At 47.3% G+C, this 22,411-nt stretch overlaps 1 protein-coding gene across 1 annotated transcript in view; it reads right to left on the bottom strand.

Moving 5' to 3' along the window:
• The window catches only part of LOC145359963 (glutamate receptor ionotropic, kainate 4-like), a 273,024-nt gene that overhangs the window by 178,143 nt on the left and 72,470 nt on the right, over positions 1 to 22,411 (bottom strand). Inside the window, exon 5 of the mRNA XM_080214862.1 lies at positions 8,134 to 8,231. Within this exon, the coding sequence (XP_080070988.1) occupies positions 8,134 to 8,231 (98 nt within the window). The remainder of the gene's footprint in view (positions 1 to 8,133; positions 8,232 to 22,411) is intronic.

Here is a 22,411-nt window from a genome sequence, read left to right as displayed (position 1 = left end):
CTGTAAACTAATTTCTGCAAGGCAATTCCAGCCTCCCATCCACTGAGTTTGCCTACACTTCCCGCTGCCTCGGAAAAGCAATCAGCATTATTAAGGACCCCACGCACCCCGGACATTCTCTCTTCCATTTTCTTCCGTCAGGAAAAAGATACAAAAGTCTGAGGTCACGTACCAACTGACTCAAGAACAGCTTCTCACCTGCTGCTGTCAGACTTTTGAATGGACTTACCTTGCATTAAGTTGATCTTTCTCCACACCCTAGCTATGACTGTAACACTACATTCTGCACTCTCTCCTTTCTTTCCTATGAACAGTATACTCTGTATAGCACGCAAGAAACAATACTTTTCACTGTATGTTAATACATGTGATAATAATAAATCAAATCAAATCTGTACATGGGGGTCCTCTTATGGTCAATGGGACCCTAATTGCAATTTAGCTGTGCCCTGAACAGGGGAGATAGTGTGGCTTCAGAAAGAGGGAGTTCTCTGAGAAGATCTAAAGTTTTTTTATAGAGCATGAGGGAGCAAGGATGCACTCAGGTCTTTAAGACACCAGGCAAATCATGTGATATTAACCCCCAAAAGCATCAATTTCATAGTAAGGCTGGATTTATAAATCTGTGATTTTTCATTTGATTTTTATTAACCAAATGTATTGAGGGATTTGGGGCAAAGGTCCATCAATCATGATTCATTTAATGTGGAAGAGGCTTGAGGAACTAAATGGCCTCCTCCTATTCATATGTTTATAAGGCTAAATATTATCAGTCTCTACTCTCCATGCACAGCCTTACATAGGTGGAAAATTAATTTTAACCTTCAGTTAATTGAAATATTTGAAAGGAAAGTCAGATTGATTGCTCTGATTTTTTGTGCTATTTTGTGCTAACTATTGCTTCAGTGAGTGATCTTGGCCTCTGGAAGAAGTGAAGTTCAAATTAATTCAAATTTTTATATTTGCAATTTGACAAAGACCAACATGTTGTTCTGTTGAGTTTTTAACTGACTTTTACTTTAATTCCACAAAATAGAATGAGAAGAGCCAATGGTGACATAAGATCTTTATACTTTGATGGAAAATGAGCAATACTGGCAAAGTCAGAATTTCTCACCTAATTTCCTTTGAACTGAGAAGCCTGTTAGATGAGAGTAGTTAAGAGTTAACTACATCGCTGTGGGTCTGAGATGATACACATCTCTTTACTGTGATCGGCCACTTTAAGACTTGAACAGCAGGTTAGGTGTAAAGACTCACATTCTAATCAGTAATCTGTAAACTGTCTGTGCTTTATATGCTCTGTCTGAGGCCAGAACTCTCCATTCACCCGACAAAGAGTTTAACCTCGAAAGCTTGTGAGTTTACTATCAAATAAATCGGTTGGACTTAAACCTGGTGTTGTCAGACTTCTTACTGTGTAATGACATTTAGGTCAGACTAGCTGAGGGGAGCAGATTTTCTTTTCTGTTTTCATGAATGAATCAAATGGTTTTTACAACAAAAATCAATGATGGTTTCATTGAAATCAGTTTTCAATTCTTGATCTTATTAATTGAATTTAAATTGCAGCAGCTATCACGGTAGGATTTGTATCTGTGACCTAAAGCTCTAGTCTGGGTTACTGGTCCAGTAGTGTTACCACTACTCCACCATCTCCTCTAACATTTCTTAACAGAAAAAAAACACATATTTAAGTGACCAATATGTTCACTGTGGTCTCGTGGCAAGCGTTAGTGAAAACACAATACAAAGATTGAAGCTGATCAAATGTCACTTTGCATGCCACTCTCAGAGGCTGACGACAAGCTCCAGACTGAGAAGGGAAATGTAGTCATTTATTGCACCACTTCTGATAAACGTTCTATGAGTTCATAGAGCTGACTTCATGTGAAGTATACAATTATTGCAGGCAATTGGGATTAGCTGGGAGGACAGCATGGACTTGTTGGATCAAAGGGTCTGTTTCTGTGCTGTACCACTCTATGACTCTATTGTTCTTAGGTACTTGATTACCAACAGCAGAAAGATTCTGAATTTAAGCATAAGCTGGCAGCAAGGAAGTTAGAAAAAATTTCAAATTATGCTGCTTCCCAGTGTAAGAGCTATTTCTCATTACTATTGGGGCAATTTTAATTGTACATCAGTGGTTAACAGTCTTGGTCAACAACAAAAATAAGTGTTAGGATAAAAGTAAAAGAAAATGTTCATTTGAATGCCAAATACCATGGATATGAGCAGCAGTGGAATGCAATATTACAAGTATTACAGTGCAAAATGGAAAAGTGAAAAAGGCATCACAAGGACTACACTGAAGAGGAGGAGGATAATGTGGGCCCCAGAATGACAAAGATGGGAAGCACTGTAATTAGAAATTGTAAAATGCTAGACTTACAAGTGACTTGACATCAGTCTTCACTGTGCCAGAAGTACAAAAAGAACTAAATCAAGGGCAAGAACCTAACTAAATTCACTACAATTTAATAAAAGGTAATGGAGAAATTCATCCTATTCAAGATTTACAAATATCCAGACCTGATGATTTGCACTAAGATGTCTAAAATGGAAGAACCTGTGTCCATGATAAACTGCCCTCCTATTACCTCAATCTGTCTGCAGCTTTTGGCACAGTTGGCCACACCATCCTCTTCCAAAGTTTCTCTGTCATGTTTGGGGGGCTGCAACTCCTATTTTCCTATGGTTCCTATTTTCAAGAAAGGGAACAGGGATAGCCTGGGAAATTACCGACCGGTGAGTCTAACCTCAGTGGTTGGTAAGTTGATGGAGAGGATTCTGAGCGACAGGATTTATGAGCATTTAGAGAAGCTTAGAATGATCAGAAATAGTCAGCACGGCTTTGTCAAGGGCAGATCGTGCCTTACGAGCCTAGTTGAGTTCTTTGAAAATGTGACTGAACACATTGACGAAGGAAGAGCGGTGGATGTGGTCTACATGGACTTCAGCAAGGCGTTTTGATAAGGTCTCCCATGCAAGGCTTCTTGAGAAGGTGAGAGGGCATGGGATCCAAGGGGCTTTGGCCTTGTGGATCCAGAACTGGCTTGCCTGCATAAGGCAGAGAGTGGTTGTAGATGGGTCTTTTTCTGCATGGAGGTCGGTCACCAGTGGAGTGCCCCAGGGATCTGTTCTAGGACCCTTGCTATTTGTCATTTTCATAAATGACATGGATGAGGAAGTGGAGGGATGGGTTAGTAAGTTCGCCGACGAATCTAAGGTTGGTGGTGTTGTGCATAGTCTGGAGGGATGTCAGAAGTTGCAGCGTGACATAGATAGGATGCAAGACTGGGCAGAGAAGTGGCAGATGGACTTCAACGCGGATAAATGTGTAGTGGTCCATTTTGGCAGGTCCAATGGGATGAAGGAGTATAATATCAAGGGTAGGACTCTTAGCAGTGTCGAGGAGCAGAAGGATCTTGGAATCCAGGTCCATAGGACTCTTAAATCAGTCTCACAGGTGGAGGATGCAGTCAAGAAGGCGTATGGTGTACTGGCCTTCATTAATCGAGGGATTGAGTTTAGGAATCGGGAGGTAATGCTGCCACTTTATAAGACCCTTATCAGACCCCACTTGGAGTACTGTGCGCAGTTCTGGTCACCTCACTACAGGAAGGATGTGGAAGCTATTGAGAGGGTGCAGAGGAGATTTACAAGGATGTTGCCTGGATTGGGAGGCATACCTTATGAAGATAGGTTGAGGGAGCTAGGTCCCTTCTCCCTGGAGAGACAAAGGTTGAGAGGCGACCTGATAGAGGTTTATAAAATGTTGAGAGGAATAGATAGGGTGGATTCTCGGAGGCTATTTCCCAGGGCTGAGAGGAGATGTTAGGGGTACGTTTTTCACTCAGAGGGTGGTGAGTGAGTGGAATTGGCTGCCATCAGTGGTGGTAGAGGCGAACTCGCTGGGGTCTTTTAAAAGACTTCCGGATGAGTACATGGGATTTAATGGGATTGGGAGTTACAGATAGTTCTATGGTCTGGTAGGTATGGATATGATCGGCGCAACTTGTGGGCCGAAGGGCCTGTTTGTGCTGTAGTGTTCTATGTTCTATGTTCTAACTCATTCTCTTGTTTCCATTGCTACTTAATTCGATCATAGCAGAGAATTTTTGCAGTGTCTTCTTCTTATCATGTCCCCTTACCACTATCTCAACTGTCCCTAAGGATCTAACTTTAGTTCCCCTTCTATTTCTCATCTTTAAGCTGTCCCTCAACATCATTTAAAAAATTTTTGGCTGTACTGATAAATTTTCAATACTTATTCTTACACCATTATCATCTATCTCAATCCCTCCATTGTTTCTGATTTGTCATTGCTGATTGCCTGTCATTTTCTATTGGAGTCATAGAAATTTTCTTCAAATAAACATTTGAAATACCAAAACCATGGGCCCGAATTTTCCAGTCGATCATGCCAATGGAATCTCTGGCCCCACCAATGGCTCACCACCACTGCAGATTTCCCAGAGTGAGGGGTCATTTGAAGTTGACAATGGCAGGACCAAATGACCCCACTGCCAGCCAATGGTGGGCCAAACCACAGCGGGATGCACAAAAAAATCCCACCCATGGTATGAGCTCTATTGTCTACTCATCAACTCTATCCTTCTTCTTCACCACTGTCTGAGGCTGCGCCAGACCATTCACAACTTGGTGTCCCATTTGACCCCAAAGTGAGCTTCTGATTCTCTATCCTTGCCATCGCTTGACTGTCCGTTCCCATATCCATAATATTGCCCAACCACAAACCTGCCTCAGTTCATAAGTTACTGAAACCCTCAACCTAGACTTTGTTGCTCCAGTATCTCTTGATGTTCCACCCATAGAATGGAATAAAAGGACTGTAGCAACTTAGATACAAAATTGGCAAATAGGAGGAAGCAAAGAGTAATGTTTAATGGATATTTTTCAGGCTGCAGGAAGGTTGGCAGTGGAGTTTCCCAGGGGTCGGTTTTGGGACCCTTACTTTTCCTCATATGTATTAATAATCTAACGTATAAAGAACAATTCCAAAGTTTGTGGCTGGCACAAAACTTGGAAGTATTGCAATCTGTGAAGTGGACAAAATAGAACTTTTAAAGGACACAGACAAGTTGGTGGACTGGGCAGATAGGTGGCAGATGATGTTCCATATGAAGAAGTGTGAGGTGATGCATTTTAGTAGGAAGAACATGGAGAGACAACATAAAATAAGGGATAAAATTTTTAAGGGAGTGCAGGAGAGGAGGGATCTGGGTGTATATGTGCATGGATCATTGAAGACAGAAGGACAAGTGGAGAAAGCAGTTAATAAAGCACATAGTATTCTGGGCTTTATTAATAGGGGCATAGAGTACAACAGTATGGAGATCATGCTGAATTTATAAAAGACACAAGATGGACCTCAGTTGGAATACTGTGTACAATTCTAGAGGAAGGTTGTGAGTGCAATGGAGAAAATGAGGAGTAGGCTTACAATGGTGGTTCTAAGTATGAGAAACTTCAGTTCTGAGAAAGATAGGAGAGATAGAGACTGATCTTGTTGGAGAGAAGAATGACAAGAGAAAAGGTTAGTGGAATGGCACTAAGACATAATGCTCATGTGGACAGTCAGTGTAGACATGATGGGCCAAATGGTCTCCTACAGTGTTGTAACAATTATGTGATACTGCAAACTTGAACTCATTCAAACTTGCTGTCCAAATCCACATTGAATCAAATTTTATTTGCTCACTGACCTACAGTGACTTCTAGTATAATGATTCATTTTAAAGTTCTCATCCTGATTGTTCGCTGGAGTGGGCGGAGTGAAGGAGCACAGAGTAAGCTAAGAGATTACCTTTAAAAAACATTTTCGCGGGCTTAATAACGTTTTCGGATTTAAAACTACAAAGGAAGTGGGTCGCGGGGATTTGTGGGAGGGGATTTTTTTAAACCGTGCTAGGTTTAAAAGGAGGCCTGCTGTAGACAGTGGGCAGCGTCGGAGCGGGCAGCAGAGTGAGAGGGAAGCAGAGTGAGCTGTAAGGCCTTAGGATCAAAGGGCTTGGGAGAAAAGGGCCAGGTAAGTTTGACTTGTTAACTGTGTTCAGTAATTACTAAGGGACAATAATGGAGGGGCATGTGATGTGCTGTTTCTGTATGATGTGGGAGCTGGTGGACCCTAGGGTCCTTCCCAGTGACCATGTCTGCAGTAAGTGCAGGTTGCTGGAGGAGTTCCAGCTCAAAGTTGATGAGCTGGCCTCTGAGCTTCAGACACTGAGGCTCATCAGGGGGAGGGAGTGTGCCATTGATAATGGGGTGCAAGAGACATCCACCTCCCCTAGACTGGCTCACTCTAAGGATCAGGAACAAGAGGGGGCTGCTGAGAGGAGGAAGGAGGGTGGGGAGAGGAGGAAGGAGGGCGGGGAAAGGAGGAAGGAGGGCGGGGAGAGGAGGAAGGAGGGCGGGGAAAGGAGGAAGGAGGGCGGGGAGAGGAGGAAGGAGGGTGGGGAGGGGAGGAAGGAGGGCGGGGAGAGGAGGAAGGAGGGCGGGGAGAGGAGGAAGGAGGGCGGGGAAAGGAGGAAGGAGGGCGGGGAGAGGAGGAAGGAGGGCGGGGAGAGGAGGAAGGAGGGTGGGGAGGGGAGGAAGGAGGGCGGGGAGAGGAGGAAGGAGGGCGGGGAGAGGAGGAAGGAGGGCGGGGAGGGGAGGAAGGAGGGCGGGGAGAGGAGGAAGGAGGGCGGGGAGGGGAGGAATGAGGGCGGGGACGGGAGGAAGGAGGGTGGGGAGAGGAGGAAGGAGGGCGGGGAGGGGAGGGAGGGCGGGGAGGGGAGGAAGGAGGGCGGGGAGGGGAGGAAGGAGGGTGGGGAGAGGAGGAAGGAGGGCGGGGAGGGGAGGAAGGAGGGCGGAGAGGGGAGGAAGGAGGGCGGGGAGGGGAGGAAGGAGGGCGGGGACCGGAGGAAGGAGGGTGGGACCGCACTTGGAGTTCTGTGTGCAGTTCTGGTCCCCACATTACAGGAAGGACGTGGAGGCTTTGGAGAGGGTGCAGAGGAGGTTTACCAGGATGTTGCCTGGTATGGAGGGAAGGTCCTATGAGGAGAGACTGAGGCATTTGGGGTTGTTTTCGCTGGAAAGAAGGCGGCTAAGAGGGGATCTTATTGAAACATATAAGATGATTAGAGATTTAGATAGGGTGGACAGTGATAGCCTTTTTCCTCGGATGGAGAAATCTAGCACGAGGGGCCATAGCTTTAAATTAAGGGGTGGTAGTTATAGGACGGATGTCAGGGGTAGGTTCTTTACCCAGAGGGTGGTGAGGGATTGGAATGCCCTGCCTGCTGCAGTTGTAAATGCGCCTAGTTTGGGGGCGTTTAAGAGATCCGTGGATAGGTTTATGGATGGAAAGGGATTGGTTTAGGTTAGGGGGTCATTGTTTTTTAACTGGTCGGCGCAACATCGTGGGCCGAAGGGCCTGTTCTGCGCTGTAATGTTCTATGTTCTATCTGCAACTCCACCAATTAGTGTGTCATCTGTGAAATTACTAACTAGACCAGCTACATTTTGCTCCAAATCATTTATATATACTATGAACAACAAAGGTCCCAGAACTGATCACTGTGGGACACCGCTAGTCACAGCCTTCCATTCAGAAAAGCACCCCTCTACTGCTACGCTCTGTCTTCTTTGGCCAAGCCAGTTCTGTATCCATCTTGCCAGCTCTCCTCTGATCCTGTGTGCCTTCACCTTTCGTACCAGTTTTCCATGCGGTACCTTGTCAAAGGCTTTACTGAAGTCCATGTGTATAACGTCCACTGCCTTTCCCTCATCTATCATCTTCGTCACTTCCTCGAAAAACTTGATCAAATTCGTGAGACACGACCTTCCTAATATCTCCTCTAACAAATGTTTGTTTTAAGAATACTTTTTTAAATCGCCTTGCGTTATTTGCTATGTTGAAGGAACGAGATGAATACAAGTTCTTGAGACAGATTTTTGTTTGCATAAGGCCATCAAGGGACATATAGCAAAAGCAGGGAGATTGAACTGAGGTACAAGTTAGCTACAATCTAATCAAATCAAGAGACTAAACAACTTCCTCCTGTTGCTAGTTCCTGTGGGAAATGGTACAGGAAATTATCTGTTTATTGTAAGTATCAATGTTACCTCCTTCTCACCACAGATGTGGCTGATAATAGAGGCGGATGCTGGACTTGAAGAAGGGCCCAAGATGGCCACAACCCCCTTTGGCAGAATCTGACAGGCTGCAATAAAGAGAGATTTCAGTTAAAAGCCAGTCACCCTGATAGCACAGCTACTTACTGATTGATTACATCTCCAGGATTGCCATCAGCTGAACACCTCAAAATCCTACACCCTCATCCCTTCAAAGGAGTTTTAAAACATATTCCAAAAGGAGCAATGTATTACACCACTTTAAACTAAAGATTTCATTACAACACAATAGCATTTTTAATTTGTGTTTTAAATTGATGAAAAAAATGTTTCAATTTTTAGAACTGTTAATCTTCTCCCACCTTCAACTTCCTTTTCAGAACCACATCAAGACTGCAGAAGGACTGGACATAGAATGAAAGGAGAGTAATTTCACAAGAACTAATTAATGCACTGAGCATAACTTAGGTTAACATGAATAATGGAGTTGCATGGTCGCACAGTGGCTAGCATTGCTGCCTCACAGCACCAGGGAGCCGGGTTCAATTCCTGTCTTGGGAGTTTGCATATTCTCTCCGTGTCTGCATGGGTTTCCTCCGGATGCTCCGGTTTCCTCCTACAGTCCAAAGATTTGTGGGTTAGGTTGATTGGCTATGCTAAATTGTCCCTTAGTGTCAGGGAGATTGGCATGGTAAATACGTGGGGTTACAGGGACAGGACCTGGGTGGGATTGGTGTCAGCTCAATGGAACGAGCGGCCTTCTTCTGCACTGTAGGGAGTCTATGATTCAAAAGGGAAAACCCTGCACTAGCTGAAGTTATAAAGGGAAATGGCTGAGGCTTTTTTCTGTTGGATTTCTCCTTCATCAAGAAGTCAGAATCAGGGCTGTTTAATGATGATTTAACAGCGTTGTTTCATTCACAGCAATTCAATGCTGCTCTACGCTGCGTTCTGGGTAACAATCAGATCATAGAATCATAGAAACCCTGCAGTGCAAAAGGAGGCCATTCAGTCCATTGAAATTGCACTGACAACAATCCCACCCAGGCCCTCTTCCTGCTTAGTTACCCTGCTAATCCCACTAACCTACCACATCCCAGGATACCAAAGGGTAATTTAGCATGGACAATACACCTAACCTGCACATCTTTGGATTATGGGGGAAATCAGAGCACTCAGAGGAAACGCATGCAGATGTGAAGTGGCATGCGGCCAAATGCATGGGTGAAATACTCACTTGGATTGCCAGGAGTTAGGATCAGGGACAGGCGGGTTCACAATTTTCTGCTCTCAGCTGGCACACTAATCTGTCTCGTGGTTCTGCTTCCGGGTCATTTCACTTCGGCTGGACTGGAAAAGTTGTGACCATCCTTCCACTAGCAGGAAGTAGCCAATTAGGCTCATTAACTTGCCCATTGAGGGCATTTGTCAGAATTTATCTGGAATTTTCCAGACAGACAGTCTCTTGGCAAAGCAGGGGTGATGTGGAGATGCTGGCTTTGGACTTGGGTAAGCCCAGTAAGAAATCTCACAACACCAGGTTAACGTACAACAGGTTTATTTGGTAGCAAAAGCAGGGGTACCAGTATTGTTTCTTTGAAGACTTCCCTGTATCCCCACCCTATGAACGTCAGTGGGTTAGAGCTGTGGTTGCAGCTTACTCAGTGCAGGAGCATAATTATAGTTTGGTAGCTGCTGCGATCACTTTTTTATTTTTAGAAAAAACTTTCAGAGCTTGTCTCCACATTGAGGCGCCCTTGTGTTTCCCAAGCTACATTGGCAGCTCCCATCGCTGTTAGCAATCTTACAGTGATAGCTCCGACTTCATCCTCCTACGCCTTCAAAATTACCCTCTTGGTCCTGACATAGGCATTGGTGCCTATCTCACAATGCAGTTCCTCCTGATAGAAGGATCAAGAACCAGGAATAAAAATTGAACTCCATGTGTGGGAGCTATTTCAAACTTTCCCTGGTGACTTTCTCAATCTGTATTGTTTGGCTGGCCAGAAGGAGCAAGACAGGATGTATCCAAAATCATATTCACTGATGGTGTCATTGCACGGTAGCTGATAACATCAAGATTACATTCATTCTTGAGTTTTCTGCTATTTGAACTGTTAATCTTAGGACTATTTTATTTTACTTTATCGCACCCGTTATCAGCAGAATATCTGGCTGCAAATGGCAATCAGAAATGGATGTGGAGATTTTATTGGCAGCTGTCGGCATTGAGTACTGAAGCAGTTGCATGTTGGCGTTGAGTAATGAGGCAGTTGCAAAGCCATTTCCACACCCCCACTTCTTGCCTTCAAACAACTGTACAACCTGAACTGACCATTGTCTGCAGCAAACTACCCAGCCTTCAGGAGAACAGTGACCACGACACCACACCACCCTGCCACAGGAACCTCTGCCAGACATGCCAGATCATCGACACGGATGCCATCATCTTATGTGTGAACACCATCCACTAGGTACACGGCACATACACTTGCAACTCGACCAACGTTGTCTACCTGATACGCTGCAGGAAAGAATGTCCTGAGGCATGGTATACTGGGGAGACCATGCAGATGCTACAACAATGAATGAATGAATATCGCTCGACAGTCACCCGGCAAGACTGTTCTCTTCCTGCTGGGGAACGCTTCAGCGATCAGGGGCATTCGGCCTCTGATCTTCAGGAAGCGTTCTCCAAGGCGGCCTTCACGACACACGACAGCGCAGAGTCGCCCCCGCCGTCATGCTGGCCGTCAGACCTAGACAGCGCTGCATTTGCTGAAAGATTTATTTAAATTTATTGAGTCTATTAGCGAACAATGCAGAGCAATACCGGATTCTGGTTGGTCAAGACCCCTTAGAGTGGAAAACCAATGACCTGAAGTCTTTGAGCTGATTTCGTTTGGGGTAAGTCAGTCTTTTTCTACGGAGATTTTAAATAACAATTCTAGTATTTATGTTGAAATCTAAAGTAATCATTTAGACTGGGCTTTGTGTTAAAAACAGACAAAATTATGAAATTCCACCAAATAAGGATTCAGGACTCTCCAGAACATTAGCTGAGTTCCTGGATTAATAGTCCAGTAGTAATATCACTTGGCCATCGCCTCTCCTCTCTGTATACTACAGAGTCCATCAGGGGATTTATGCCAGTAAAGTGGGGAGGGGGAGAGTGGTGGGGGGAGGGGGAGAGGAGCCGGGGGGGAGCCGGAGAGGAGTTGGGGTGGGGACCGGAGAGGAGCTCCAACCCACCAGACAGGCCAATATAAGAGTGCTGAGGGGGGCAGTGCATATATGCACATCCTCCACCCATGGACACCTTAGGCTTCTTACCACGACCACCCCTCCACTTCCCCCGGATACAGCTGGCCTCTGGCATTTCAACCGCTTCCCCCAGATATTACTGGAGTCTCTCACCGCCACCTGCCCCCCCCATTCTCCTCATACAGCACTGGACTAATGGCTCCTGTTCTCCCCATACAGCACTGTCTAATCGCCCCTGTTCTCCTATACAGCACTGGGCTAACAGCCCCTGTTCTCTCCATACAGCACTCGGCTAGAACCTCCATTCTCCCCATACAGCACTGGGCTAAAGGCCCCCATTCTCCCCATACAGCAGTGGGCTAAAGGCCCCCATTCTCCCCATACAGCAGTGGGCTAGAGGCCCCCATTCTTCCCATACAGCAGTGGGCTAGAGGCCCCCATTCTTCCCATACAGCAGTGGGCTAAAGGCCCCCATTCTCCCCATACAGCAGTGGGCTAGAGGCCCCCATTCTTCCCATACAGCAGTGGGCTAAAGGCCCCCATTCTTCCCATACAGCAGTGGGCTAAAGGCCCCCATTCTCCCCATACAGCAGTGGGCTAGAGGACCCCGTTCACCCCCTACAGCACTGGGCTGCCAGTCATCCCCCTCCCCTTGAGCATTCCCGCTTGCTCAGTAAAACCCATCTGTAATGCACCTCCCCCCCAACACACCCCCATAGTCCCTTGCTGAGTTAGCACAAGCAGCATCCTTGCACAGTACATCTTGTCTCCTCCTCTACTGAAACCTGGCAGCCTGCACATTATTCTCCCTAAAATTGTTTAATGGGTACATGAGTGACCCAAATTGCAGCCAGATTCCCTCAACAAGGCAGAGCTCTATAAAAGCTGTAAGTATGGACATATGGAGTCACACCAGGAAGCTGGCACAGAGAAAGAGTGCCCCGAGGGTTTCTGATGTTAGAACAGGCCCGGCTGCTGGATGCCATCAAGGAGAGGAGTAAGTTGCTGTATTTCACTGAAGGATGTTGGCCCAGTGCTCCAGCATCCAATAAAGCCTGGGAGGCTGTGGTGTGTAGGACCGGCAGCCAGTACTGAAAGAAAATGAATGACCTCCTTTCGGCAGGAAGGGTGAGTGTTCATCCCACACTAAAAGCAGTTCCTTGCATCACACGTGCAACGTGAAACTAGCCCAACATCCCATGGTCCTCCACAACCCAACCCCCGAGCACATGCTTCCAACTCCCATGGCAACCCCAATCACAACGCCAGAGTGGCGAGGCCCTGCCTCAATACATGTTGAGTTCACCGACACTCCCTATACCCCGTTCCCATCCATACATCATGCTTTCACTCCCCCTTTATGTCCCCACGGGATAAGACTGCCCATAATAGGTGGGAGCTTTGCCTGCTCATTGATTTTGAGCACCGTGCCATGGTACTGACTGGCAAGGCAGAGGAGAAAAGGGTGATGGACAGCCAGGTCAGTGTCTGACATGCAAGTGAACGTCAGCTGACCACGAGACCCAAGGCCTTATTAGTTGCAAGCGGCATGCTGCCCAGACACTTGTCCCTCCCTTTCACTAACACATGTCCTTTGTTACTGGAGATGACCCGAATGCACCAGGCCCTTCTGGGGTTGTAGCCACCCCCCACCCCCCCGCTCCTCCTGCTTAGATGCCCCAGAACTGCTCAGATATACCTTAGATTTAGGCCCTGAAGAATCCTCCAAGGATAGCACCAGTGATTCGGCACAACCACTCAACCCAGCAACACAGATACTATCACCACTGTGCGACGTGCATTTGGTGAGGGTTCTGGGTCACTTCCTGGTATGCACATCACAGTCGTTGATGCACATTAGGTGGAAACGGGAATGTCAGAGGGCTCAGGCTTGCGGAAGTCTATCAGAGGCAAGGATTCAGCTGGCCCCAAGCCAGGTGCAAGGCGTCAGGGACCAGAAAACCCAAAGCTGCTGGAGATGCATCAGCTGACCCAAGTAATGGTGGAGGGCCTGTCAGCAAGCATGCAACAACAGTAAAGCTATTTGGAGGAGTCCAACACAGTGCTGTCACAGGAGGTGGTACTGGCAGTGTAATGCCCAGGCCAACACTACAAGGTGTGGCTGCACTGGAAAGTCTGGGTCAGGAATTTGTCCCCATGAGTGACAGGATGCAGGCCATCCTGGAAATGGCGCGGGCCACAGCCAAGGCATTCTGGAGACACATCAGTCCATGGCCACAGGCAGCAGAGACATTTTGGAGACATGGCAGGCCCTGACTGTGGCCCTTGACAGCTTAGCCCGAACTCATGGGAATAATGCTGAGGGGTTCAAGAGCTTGGCATAGCGACTCCAATGGTTGGCCCAGCCTTAGAGGACCAGTGCTGAGGGATCGAACATCATGGGACAGACACATGTGGGCCTCCAGGACTGGCAGAGCCAGGTCATGCCGAGGCTTCTAGAGCTCAGTCTAGCTGCCCCACTGGCCCACGGAGTGTCCCCGGGACTTATCAGCACTCCAAGGGAGGAGGAAGGGCTGGAGCCTACGCTGGGGCCATCCACCCAAGAGACTCTGGACATCCCTAGACCTTCCGAATACCCCATTCCTCACACTGAGGTATCTCACAGGCAGTGGGATGATCAGCGTGGCATGGCTACATCAGTGTCATCTGCAAGTTGGCAAGGGCCCTCCAGGTCTCAGCTCCCTCCAAGGGCATCAGAGATCATGGGGTGTGGATCACCGTTGGGCTCCCCACCTCCAATGTGCGTCGCCTAGACGGAGCAAGAGGCCACGTAAGATAAGGAAGTTGTAGGGTCATCAAGAGGGCACGGGTGAAGGTCAGCACTGGTTAGGATTAAGTTATTTTTACACATTAAAATCACTATTAAATGTTTATGCATCCACAGCTGTGACTAAGCTGTCTCTGATTCTCACCCCACAGAGCTAACCATAACCCGATCCCACACATCGGGGCACGGAGCATCATGATGCACCACATGTCCCCTCGGCAAAAATTAACCAATAGCCTGCTCCCTCCAACTCTCCACCCATTGGCTCACATAGAAACATAGAAAAGCTACAGCACAAAACAGGCCCTTCGGCCCACAAGTTGCGCCAAACATATCCCTACCTTCTAGGCTTACCTATAACCCTCTATCTTACTAAGTTCCATGTACTTATTCAAAAGTCTCTTAAAAATCCTATCGAATCCGCCTCTACCACCACTGCCGGCAGCTGATTCCATGCACCCACCATCCTCCGAGTGAAAAACTTACTCCTGACATCTCCTCTGGAAAGTCAGACATCTCCTCTATACCTACTCCCCACCCAGCACCTTAATCCTGTGTCCTCTTGTGGCAGCCATTTCAGCCCTGGGAAAAAGCCTCTGAGAACCCATCCGATCAACATCTTATTCTCCTCTATCAGGTCACCCCTCATCCTTCATCTCTCTAGGGAGAAAAGACTGAGCTCTCTCAACCTATCCTCATAAGGTATGCCTCCCAATCCGGGCAACATCCTCGTTAATCTCCTCCTCACCCCTTCTATAGCTTCCACGTCCTTTCTATAATGAGGTGACCAGAACTGAGCACAGTACTCCAAGTGTCTGACCAGGGTCTTAAACATCTGCAACATTATCTCCCGACTCAATTTCTCGATCGATGAATGCCAGTACACCATACGCCTTCTTAACCACAGCCCCTACCTGCGAAGCTGCTTTGAGCGTCCTATGAACACGGACTCCAAGATGCTTCTGATCTTCCACACTGCTTAATATTATATTCTGTCATCCTATTTGATCTGCCAAAATGAATCACCACACACTTATCAGGGTTGAACTCCATCTGCCACTTCTCCAACCAGTCTGCATCCTATCAATGTCTCACTGCAACTTCTGACATCCCTCCACACTATCCACAACACCTCCAACCTTTGTGTCATCGGCAAACTTACCAACCCATTTCTCCACTTCCTCATCCAGGTCATTTATAAAAATCACAAACAGCAAGGGTCCCAGAACAGATCCCTGGGGCACTCCACTGCTGACCGACCTCCATGCAGAAAAAGACCCATCTACAACCACTCTTTGCCTTCTGTGGGCAAGCCGTTTCTGAATCCACAATGCAATGTCCCCTTGGATCCCATGCCTTCTCACTTTCTCAATAAGCCTTGGGGCACATTATCAAACGCCTTGCTGAAGTCCATATAAACTACATCTACTGCTCTTCCTTCATCAATGTGTTTGGACACATCCTCAAAAAATTCAGTCAGGCTCGTGAGGCATGATCTGCCTTTGACAAAGCCGTGCTATTCTTGATCATACTATACCTCTCCAAATGTTCATAAATCCTGCCTCTCAGGATCTTCTCCATCAGCTTACCAACCACTGAGATTAGACTGACTGGTCTATAATTTCCTGGGCTATCTCTACCCCCTTTCTTGAATAAAGGAACCACATCCGCAATCCTCCAATCCTCCGGAACCTCTCCCGTCTCCATTGACGATGCAAAGATCATCGCCACAGGCTCAGCAATCTCCTCCCTCGCCTCCCACAGTAGCCTGGGGTACATCCCATCCAGTCCCGGTGACTTATCATGTGATAACAGCATGTTGTGCACCTTACTCAAGTTTGTGCCCAGGCATCAGTGTTGGAGAACAGGTAGGAGTTAGACTTGTGTGGCACCAGGACAGCATCCTGATATGCCCCATAGCAAGTCACCATCACTGTTCAGCCTTGACCTATTACTCACTAGCACGGCCAGCCCAGGTCCATTACCTTGTTTTGATGTCACTCGGACCCATGGGGGCGGGGTGGGTGGTTTGGCTGGAGTGCAAGAGGGTGGGGGAGAAGATGGGTAATTGGGAGTTGTTGAAGGGGCTGGTTGGGGTTAGACGGTATGGGGCTTCCAGGGTGGGTGGGTGAGTGGTTTATCAGCTAATAAGTAAACCTGGCGGTGATGTCCTCCATCCTTTGGCTCCTCCTCCCTCACGTGCTGCAGATGGCACTCCTCTTCCTCCTTCAGGTGGTCTCCCCGCTGCTGCGCAATGTTGTGGAGCGTACAGCACACTGTGATGATGTAGGAGGCCACCCAGGGCTGTATCACAGAGCCCACCCACAGCTGTATCGGAGGGCCCGCACAGTAAGAGGTCTTACAACACCAGGTAACACTGATAGAGCCCTGGCTGCCTCACCTGAAGAAAGAGCGAGACTCCAAAAACTTGTGCTGCCAAATAAATCTGTTGGACTTTAACCTGCTGTTGTGAGACTTCTAACTATGCTTACCCCAGCCCAACACCGGCACCGCCACATCATGGTTTGAAAGGCCCGCCCTGGGCTGTATCGGAGGGCAACCCCCAGAGCAGTCCAGGCATTGGAGCTGCATCTTCAGGAGCCCAATGCACCGCTTCACAATGGACTGGGTGGCAGTGTGGGCCTCATTGTAGTGGGTCTACGCCTTGGTTCTGGGCCTTCACACTGGCATCATCAGCCATGACCTTTGCGGTATCCCTCATCCTCCACAAAGAGCCCTGGGATGTCTGAACTCTGTGGGATGTAACTGTGGTGCACACTCCCTGGGTGTGTAATGATTAGTCTGTGGTAACATACTATCCGAACATTGAGGGATTGGAACTTCTTCCTGTTAATAAAGCGCTGAGCCTCACCTTATGGCTGCAGGGCATTGTGCATCCCATCCACAAAACCCTGCACATGGGGCATGGCAGTGACAATGGTGAAGCCTGCAGCCTGGGCTTCCTGTTGGGCCTGGGAACATGAAAGTGTATGCACTGGCCTTTCTGCGCACGCAAAGCATCTGTGACCTGGCAGACACACTTATGCAAGGATGCCACAAATGCCACTGGATGTCTGGAAGGAGCCTGTGGCATAAAAACTGAGGGCCACTGTTACCCTAACTCCCACTGGGAGTGGGTGCCCTCCTGTACCCTGAGGTTCCAGGTCTGCCAGGACCTGCACCGCCTCCTTGCTTAACCAGAGCTGATACAGGCACATAGCTTCCAAAATGCCTTTGAAACACCTGCATGTCCTGTAATCTCTGGTCTCTGCCTCTTCCTTCCCCTGGCCCCTCAATGCAGGAGGATATGCTGCCACATCCTGGGCCTGACCAGCAGCCCTCTGCCCGCCTTCTATGACATCTGGCCCTGGCTGTCCTTGTAGTAGCCTGACGCCTCCCTCCTGATGTGGGTATGCCGGCGTTGGACTGGCGTAAACACAGTAAAAAGTCTGACAACACCAGGTTTTAGTCCAACCTATTTATTTGATAATATACTCACAAGCTTTCGAGGGACACCCTCTTCGTCAGGTGAATGGAGAGTTCTGGCCTCAGACAGAGCATATGTCTGTGCTTTATATGCTCTGTCTGAGGCCAGAACTCTCCATTCACCTGACGAAGAGGGTGTCCCTCGAAAGCTTGTGAGTATATTATCAAATAAATAGGTTGGACTAAAACCTGGTGTTGTCAGACTTTTTACTGTGCCTCCCTCCTCAGCAGCTGCTATATTATGGTCAGCTCCATCGCTAACAATCCAAAATCCATCTGTACACTGGGGTTACAGAGCGAGAGACATACACAAATTTATTTTGTTTTTCCACCCTGGGACCCCCACTTCATCCCAGTGACCAGTTGTCCCAGTGACATGTGGATACTGGCAACCCGACACCATCCTTGGTGCCATGCATCATATGAATAGGTTGCCTACCATTGACATCCTGGCCATGGTAGGCAGGGAGAGCATTCGGGGGGGTATGCGGGACTAGCCATTGCAGACCCTTGAGCTATTGTCATGAGTGTTACTAGTGCATTGCCTTCCGGGTATGCGTTGCAGTTTAGCCACTCAGGGCAGGGGCAGCCTCTTGGCTATCATAAGATGGGTTCCCATTCAAAACAGCACCGCTGAGTCCATGCAGTATGAGGAGCTGTGTTAACGCACTGTCAGCTCCCTTGCTTGGACCAGCAGTCACTAGATCTGCCTGTTGCTGTTAGTGGGCCCTGGGATATAAGGTCTGGAGTCAGTTACAGTGCATGTCCAGCAGACGGATAGCAGGAAGCAGGTCAATAATCGTGAGGTTGCTGGGGGTGAGTTACAGAATAAAGAGATCTAGGGGTACAAGTTCATAGCTCCTTGAAAGTGGAGTCAGAGATGGACAGAGTGGTAAAGAAGGCATTCGGCATGTTTGGTTTCATCAGTCAGAACATTGAATACAGGAGTTGGGACGTCTTGTTGAAGTTGTACAAGACATTGGTAAGGCCACACTTGGAATCCTGTGTACAGTTCTGGTCTCCCTATTATAGAAAGGATATTATTAAACTAGAAAGAGTGCAGAAAAGATTTACTAGGATGCTACCGGGACTTGATGGATTGAGTTATAAGGAGAGGCTGGATAGACTGGGACTTTTTTCTCTGGAGCATAGGAGGCTGAGGGGTGACCTTATAGATATCTATAAAATAATGAGGGGCATAGACAAAGTAGATAGTCAATATCTTTTCCCAAAGGTAGGGGAGTCTAAAACTAGAGGGCATAGGTTTAAAGTGAGAGGAGAGAATTATAAAAATGTCCAGAGGGGCAATTTTTTCACACAGATGGTGGTGAGTGTCTGGAACAAGCTGCCAGAGGTAGTAGTAGAGGCAGGTACAACTTTAACTTTTAAAAAGCATTTAGACAGTTACATGGATACGATGGGTATAGAAGGATATGGGCCAAATACGGGCAATTGGGATTAGTTTAGGGGCTTTTAAAAAACAAAGGCAGCACGGACAAGTTGGGCCGAAGGGCCTGTTTCCATGCTGTAAACCTCTATAACTCTGTGACTCTATAACTCACGTGGCATCCCTCAGGGGTCTTTGTGCAGCCAGGCAAATGGAACATCCATGGGCCTGGGGACAGGAGCTCCTTGATCTCCGGAGCCCTCGAACGGCACGTCGAAATTTCACCCCAGTTTCCCCCCACAACATCCATGCGAGTCCCCCATCTCACCCAGTAAGTTTGCGGTGTCGGGGTCCCTCCTGTTCTCCCGGGGCTGTAGTTCAACGGGAATCCAACCCTCCACCTCCCCACCTCTCTTCACTCTAACCCCTGACTTTTATGGAGCAGTTGTAAGTGATGCCAGTGTGCCAGTGATGAACAGATTGTCAGCCATAATTAATATTGTGTAGCTGGATCGTGATGGCATCCACTCAAAATTACAGCTTGCTCTCTCCCTTCACTGTTATTGGCTTGTCTATAATTTAAGAATAAAATTACTTTTTAAAAACTTTATAAAATTTAAAACCTTTCCGATTTCCTCACACTGTTTCTAAAGCAGGTCAGATTGGGTGGTTGCCAAATAACTAGACGCTGCTTTTATTTCTTGGCTCATTGTTATGAGTTGAAAAGGCAAACATTGTTCAAAACCATGTTGGGTAAATAGACCTCCAGCCACCAGTAAGAAACTCGAATCTGTCCCCTTGGGGCTTTCCAGTTGGTAAATGTGCAAACTCTGAAGGAGTCAATGCTTAATTACTCTAAATTACTTTTGGAAAAGGAGAAAACCAGATAGACCTCAAAGCTTTCGGGTGAAAATGGGATTGCACCGCTTAATTACTGACACAAATAATATCCAATTTGGGAACTGCTGAAAGGTACTGTGGTTTCAATCACATTTTATATTTCCCAGTCAGGAGATGCAGCAGTTGATGAATGTTGTCTCTGTAGGTGTTTCTGCAGAGAGCACCTCAGTTAGACCAGGCTTCATAAATTGTTTACGCCTTTCAAATGAGACATGTTTAGACCTTTTAGCAGTCCATCGCGATATGAGCACAGAGAATATGTATGTAAGGGAGAGAGACTGAGAGAATTGTGTGTATGAGGGAGAGTTTGAGCATGTGGTGTGTGAAGAGATATTAAAGTGTGCGAGTGACAGAGTGCATAAAGGCTCAGCTGATTGTGGTGTAAAGTGTGTATGAACACTACATCAATTGATATCTTTTCAATCCATAGCAAAATCTGAGCCAACAGTAGGGGGCACTGTCACTCTGCAGTAGCGATTGTGGGGAGAGGGAGGGGATTACTGCATACTTGGCAATAGCAATTGGTGGGGTGGGGTGGGGTGGGGGGGGGACATTGGGAGGAGCACTGCCGCTTTACAGTAACGACCGGTGGGATGGAGGGAAGGGACATCATGATCGTTCAGGCAGGGTGTCACAATCAGTCACGAGCCTTGCAGTAGTGGGGGAGGAGGGAGGTGCTGGGCCATGAAGGCCAGCTAATAGCAGCAGAGGTCTCAGAACACAGAAATCTGCACATGCGCAATGGCGTCATCTGCTACTATCAGGTGATTTAGAACATAGAACATAGAACATTACAGCGCAGAACAGGCCCTTCGGCCCACGATGTTGCGCCGACCAGTTAAAAAACAATGACCCACTAATCTAAACCAATCCCTTCTCGTCCATAAACCTATCCACGGATCTCTTAAATGCCCCCAAACTAGGCGCATTTACAACTGCAGCAGGCAGGGCATTCCAATCCCTCACCACCCTCTGGGTAAAGAACCTACCCCTGACATCCGTCCTATAACTACCACCCCTTAATTTAAAGCCATGCCCCCTCGTGCTAGCTTTCTCCATCCGAGGAAAAAGGCTATCACTATCCACCCTATCTAAACCTCTAATCATCTTATATGTTTCAATAAGATCCCCTCTTAGCCACCTTCTTTCTAGCGAAAACAACCCCAAATCCCTCAGTCTCTCCTCATAGGACTTCCCCTCCATACCAGGCAACATCCTGGTAAACCTCCTCTGCACCCTCTCCAAAGCCTCCACATCCTTCCTGTAATGTGGGGACCAGAACTGCACACAGTACTCCAAGTGCGGCCGCACCAGAGTTGTGTACAGTTGCAACATGACGCTGCGAATCCTAAATTCAATCCCCCTACCAATAAACGCCAAGACACCGTATGCCTTCTTAATAACCTTATCTACTTGATTCCCAACTTTCAGGGATCTATGTACACATACACCTAGATCCCTCTGTTCATCCACACTATTCAAAGTCCTCCCGTTAGCCTTATACTCAACACATCTGTTATTCCTACCAAAGTGAATTACCTCACACTTCTCCGCATTAAACTCCATCCGCCACCTCTCGGCCCAGCTCTGCAACCTGTCTAAGTCTCCCTGCAAACTATGACACCCTTCCTCACAATCTACCACACCTCCGACTTTGGTGTCATCAGCAAATTTACTAATCCACCCAACTATACCCTCATCCAGATCATTAATAAAAATTACAAACAGCAGTGGCCCCAAAACAGATCCCTGAGGCACACCATCCCTTAGGCCCCGCCCACTTCCCCTACTGGCAGATTTCAAGTTTGTCAAAATTTTTGTGCCTGGGTATGGTAAGATTTGGTTTTTAAGTCACCCCAAAAAAGCCACATCTGTGTGGGTTTCCTCTGGATGCTCCAGTTTCCTCCCACAGTCCAAAGATTTGCAGGTTAGGTGGATTAGCCATACTAAATTGTCCCTTAGTGTCCCAAGATGTATAGGGTAGATATGTCGGGTTATGGGGATAGGGCTTTGGTAAGATGCTCTATTGGAGACTTGGTACAGACCTGATGGCCTAGTGGCCTCCTTCAACACTGTAGGGATTCTGTGATGTTTTCGATGAATAAAATGCTGTTTTATCATTAGTTTTTCTTCTGCAGTGTCCTAACTATGTTCAGGGTTGAGGGTTTCAACAGAAAGGAAAGTGCATGGTTTGCACACATGGATTCAAACAGACACACCATAAATTTTATTGAAGAGCTGCTCTCTGCACTGCATCCAATACAAAATTGATAATAAAAGTGCCGCCTGAGCATACACCCCAATGAAATCACCATCAAATCATGTAATCTTCTCGTAAAGCAACCAGGCACCCCTGTTAAATATATGACAGTGTTCAAAAGGGGTTTGTGTGTCTCACCTTTATCATTTTTCATACTCACCAACAAGGTGAAAATCAAGGGAAC

The sequence above is a fragment of the Carcharhinus amblyrhynchos genome, chromosome 29 (genome assembly GCF_965287045.1).
Source record: "Carcharhinus amblyrhynchos chromosome 29, sCarAmb.v2.hapA, whole genome shotgun sequence".
Taxonomy (NCBI): domain Eukaryota; kingdom Metazoa; phylum Chordata; class Chondrichthyes; order Carcharhiniformes; family Carcharhinidae; genus Carcharhinus; species Carcharhinus amblyrhynchos.
This window is presented reverse-complemented; position numbering and strand designations above follow the sequence as displayed.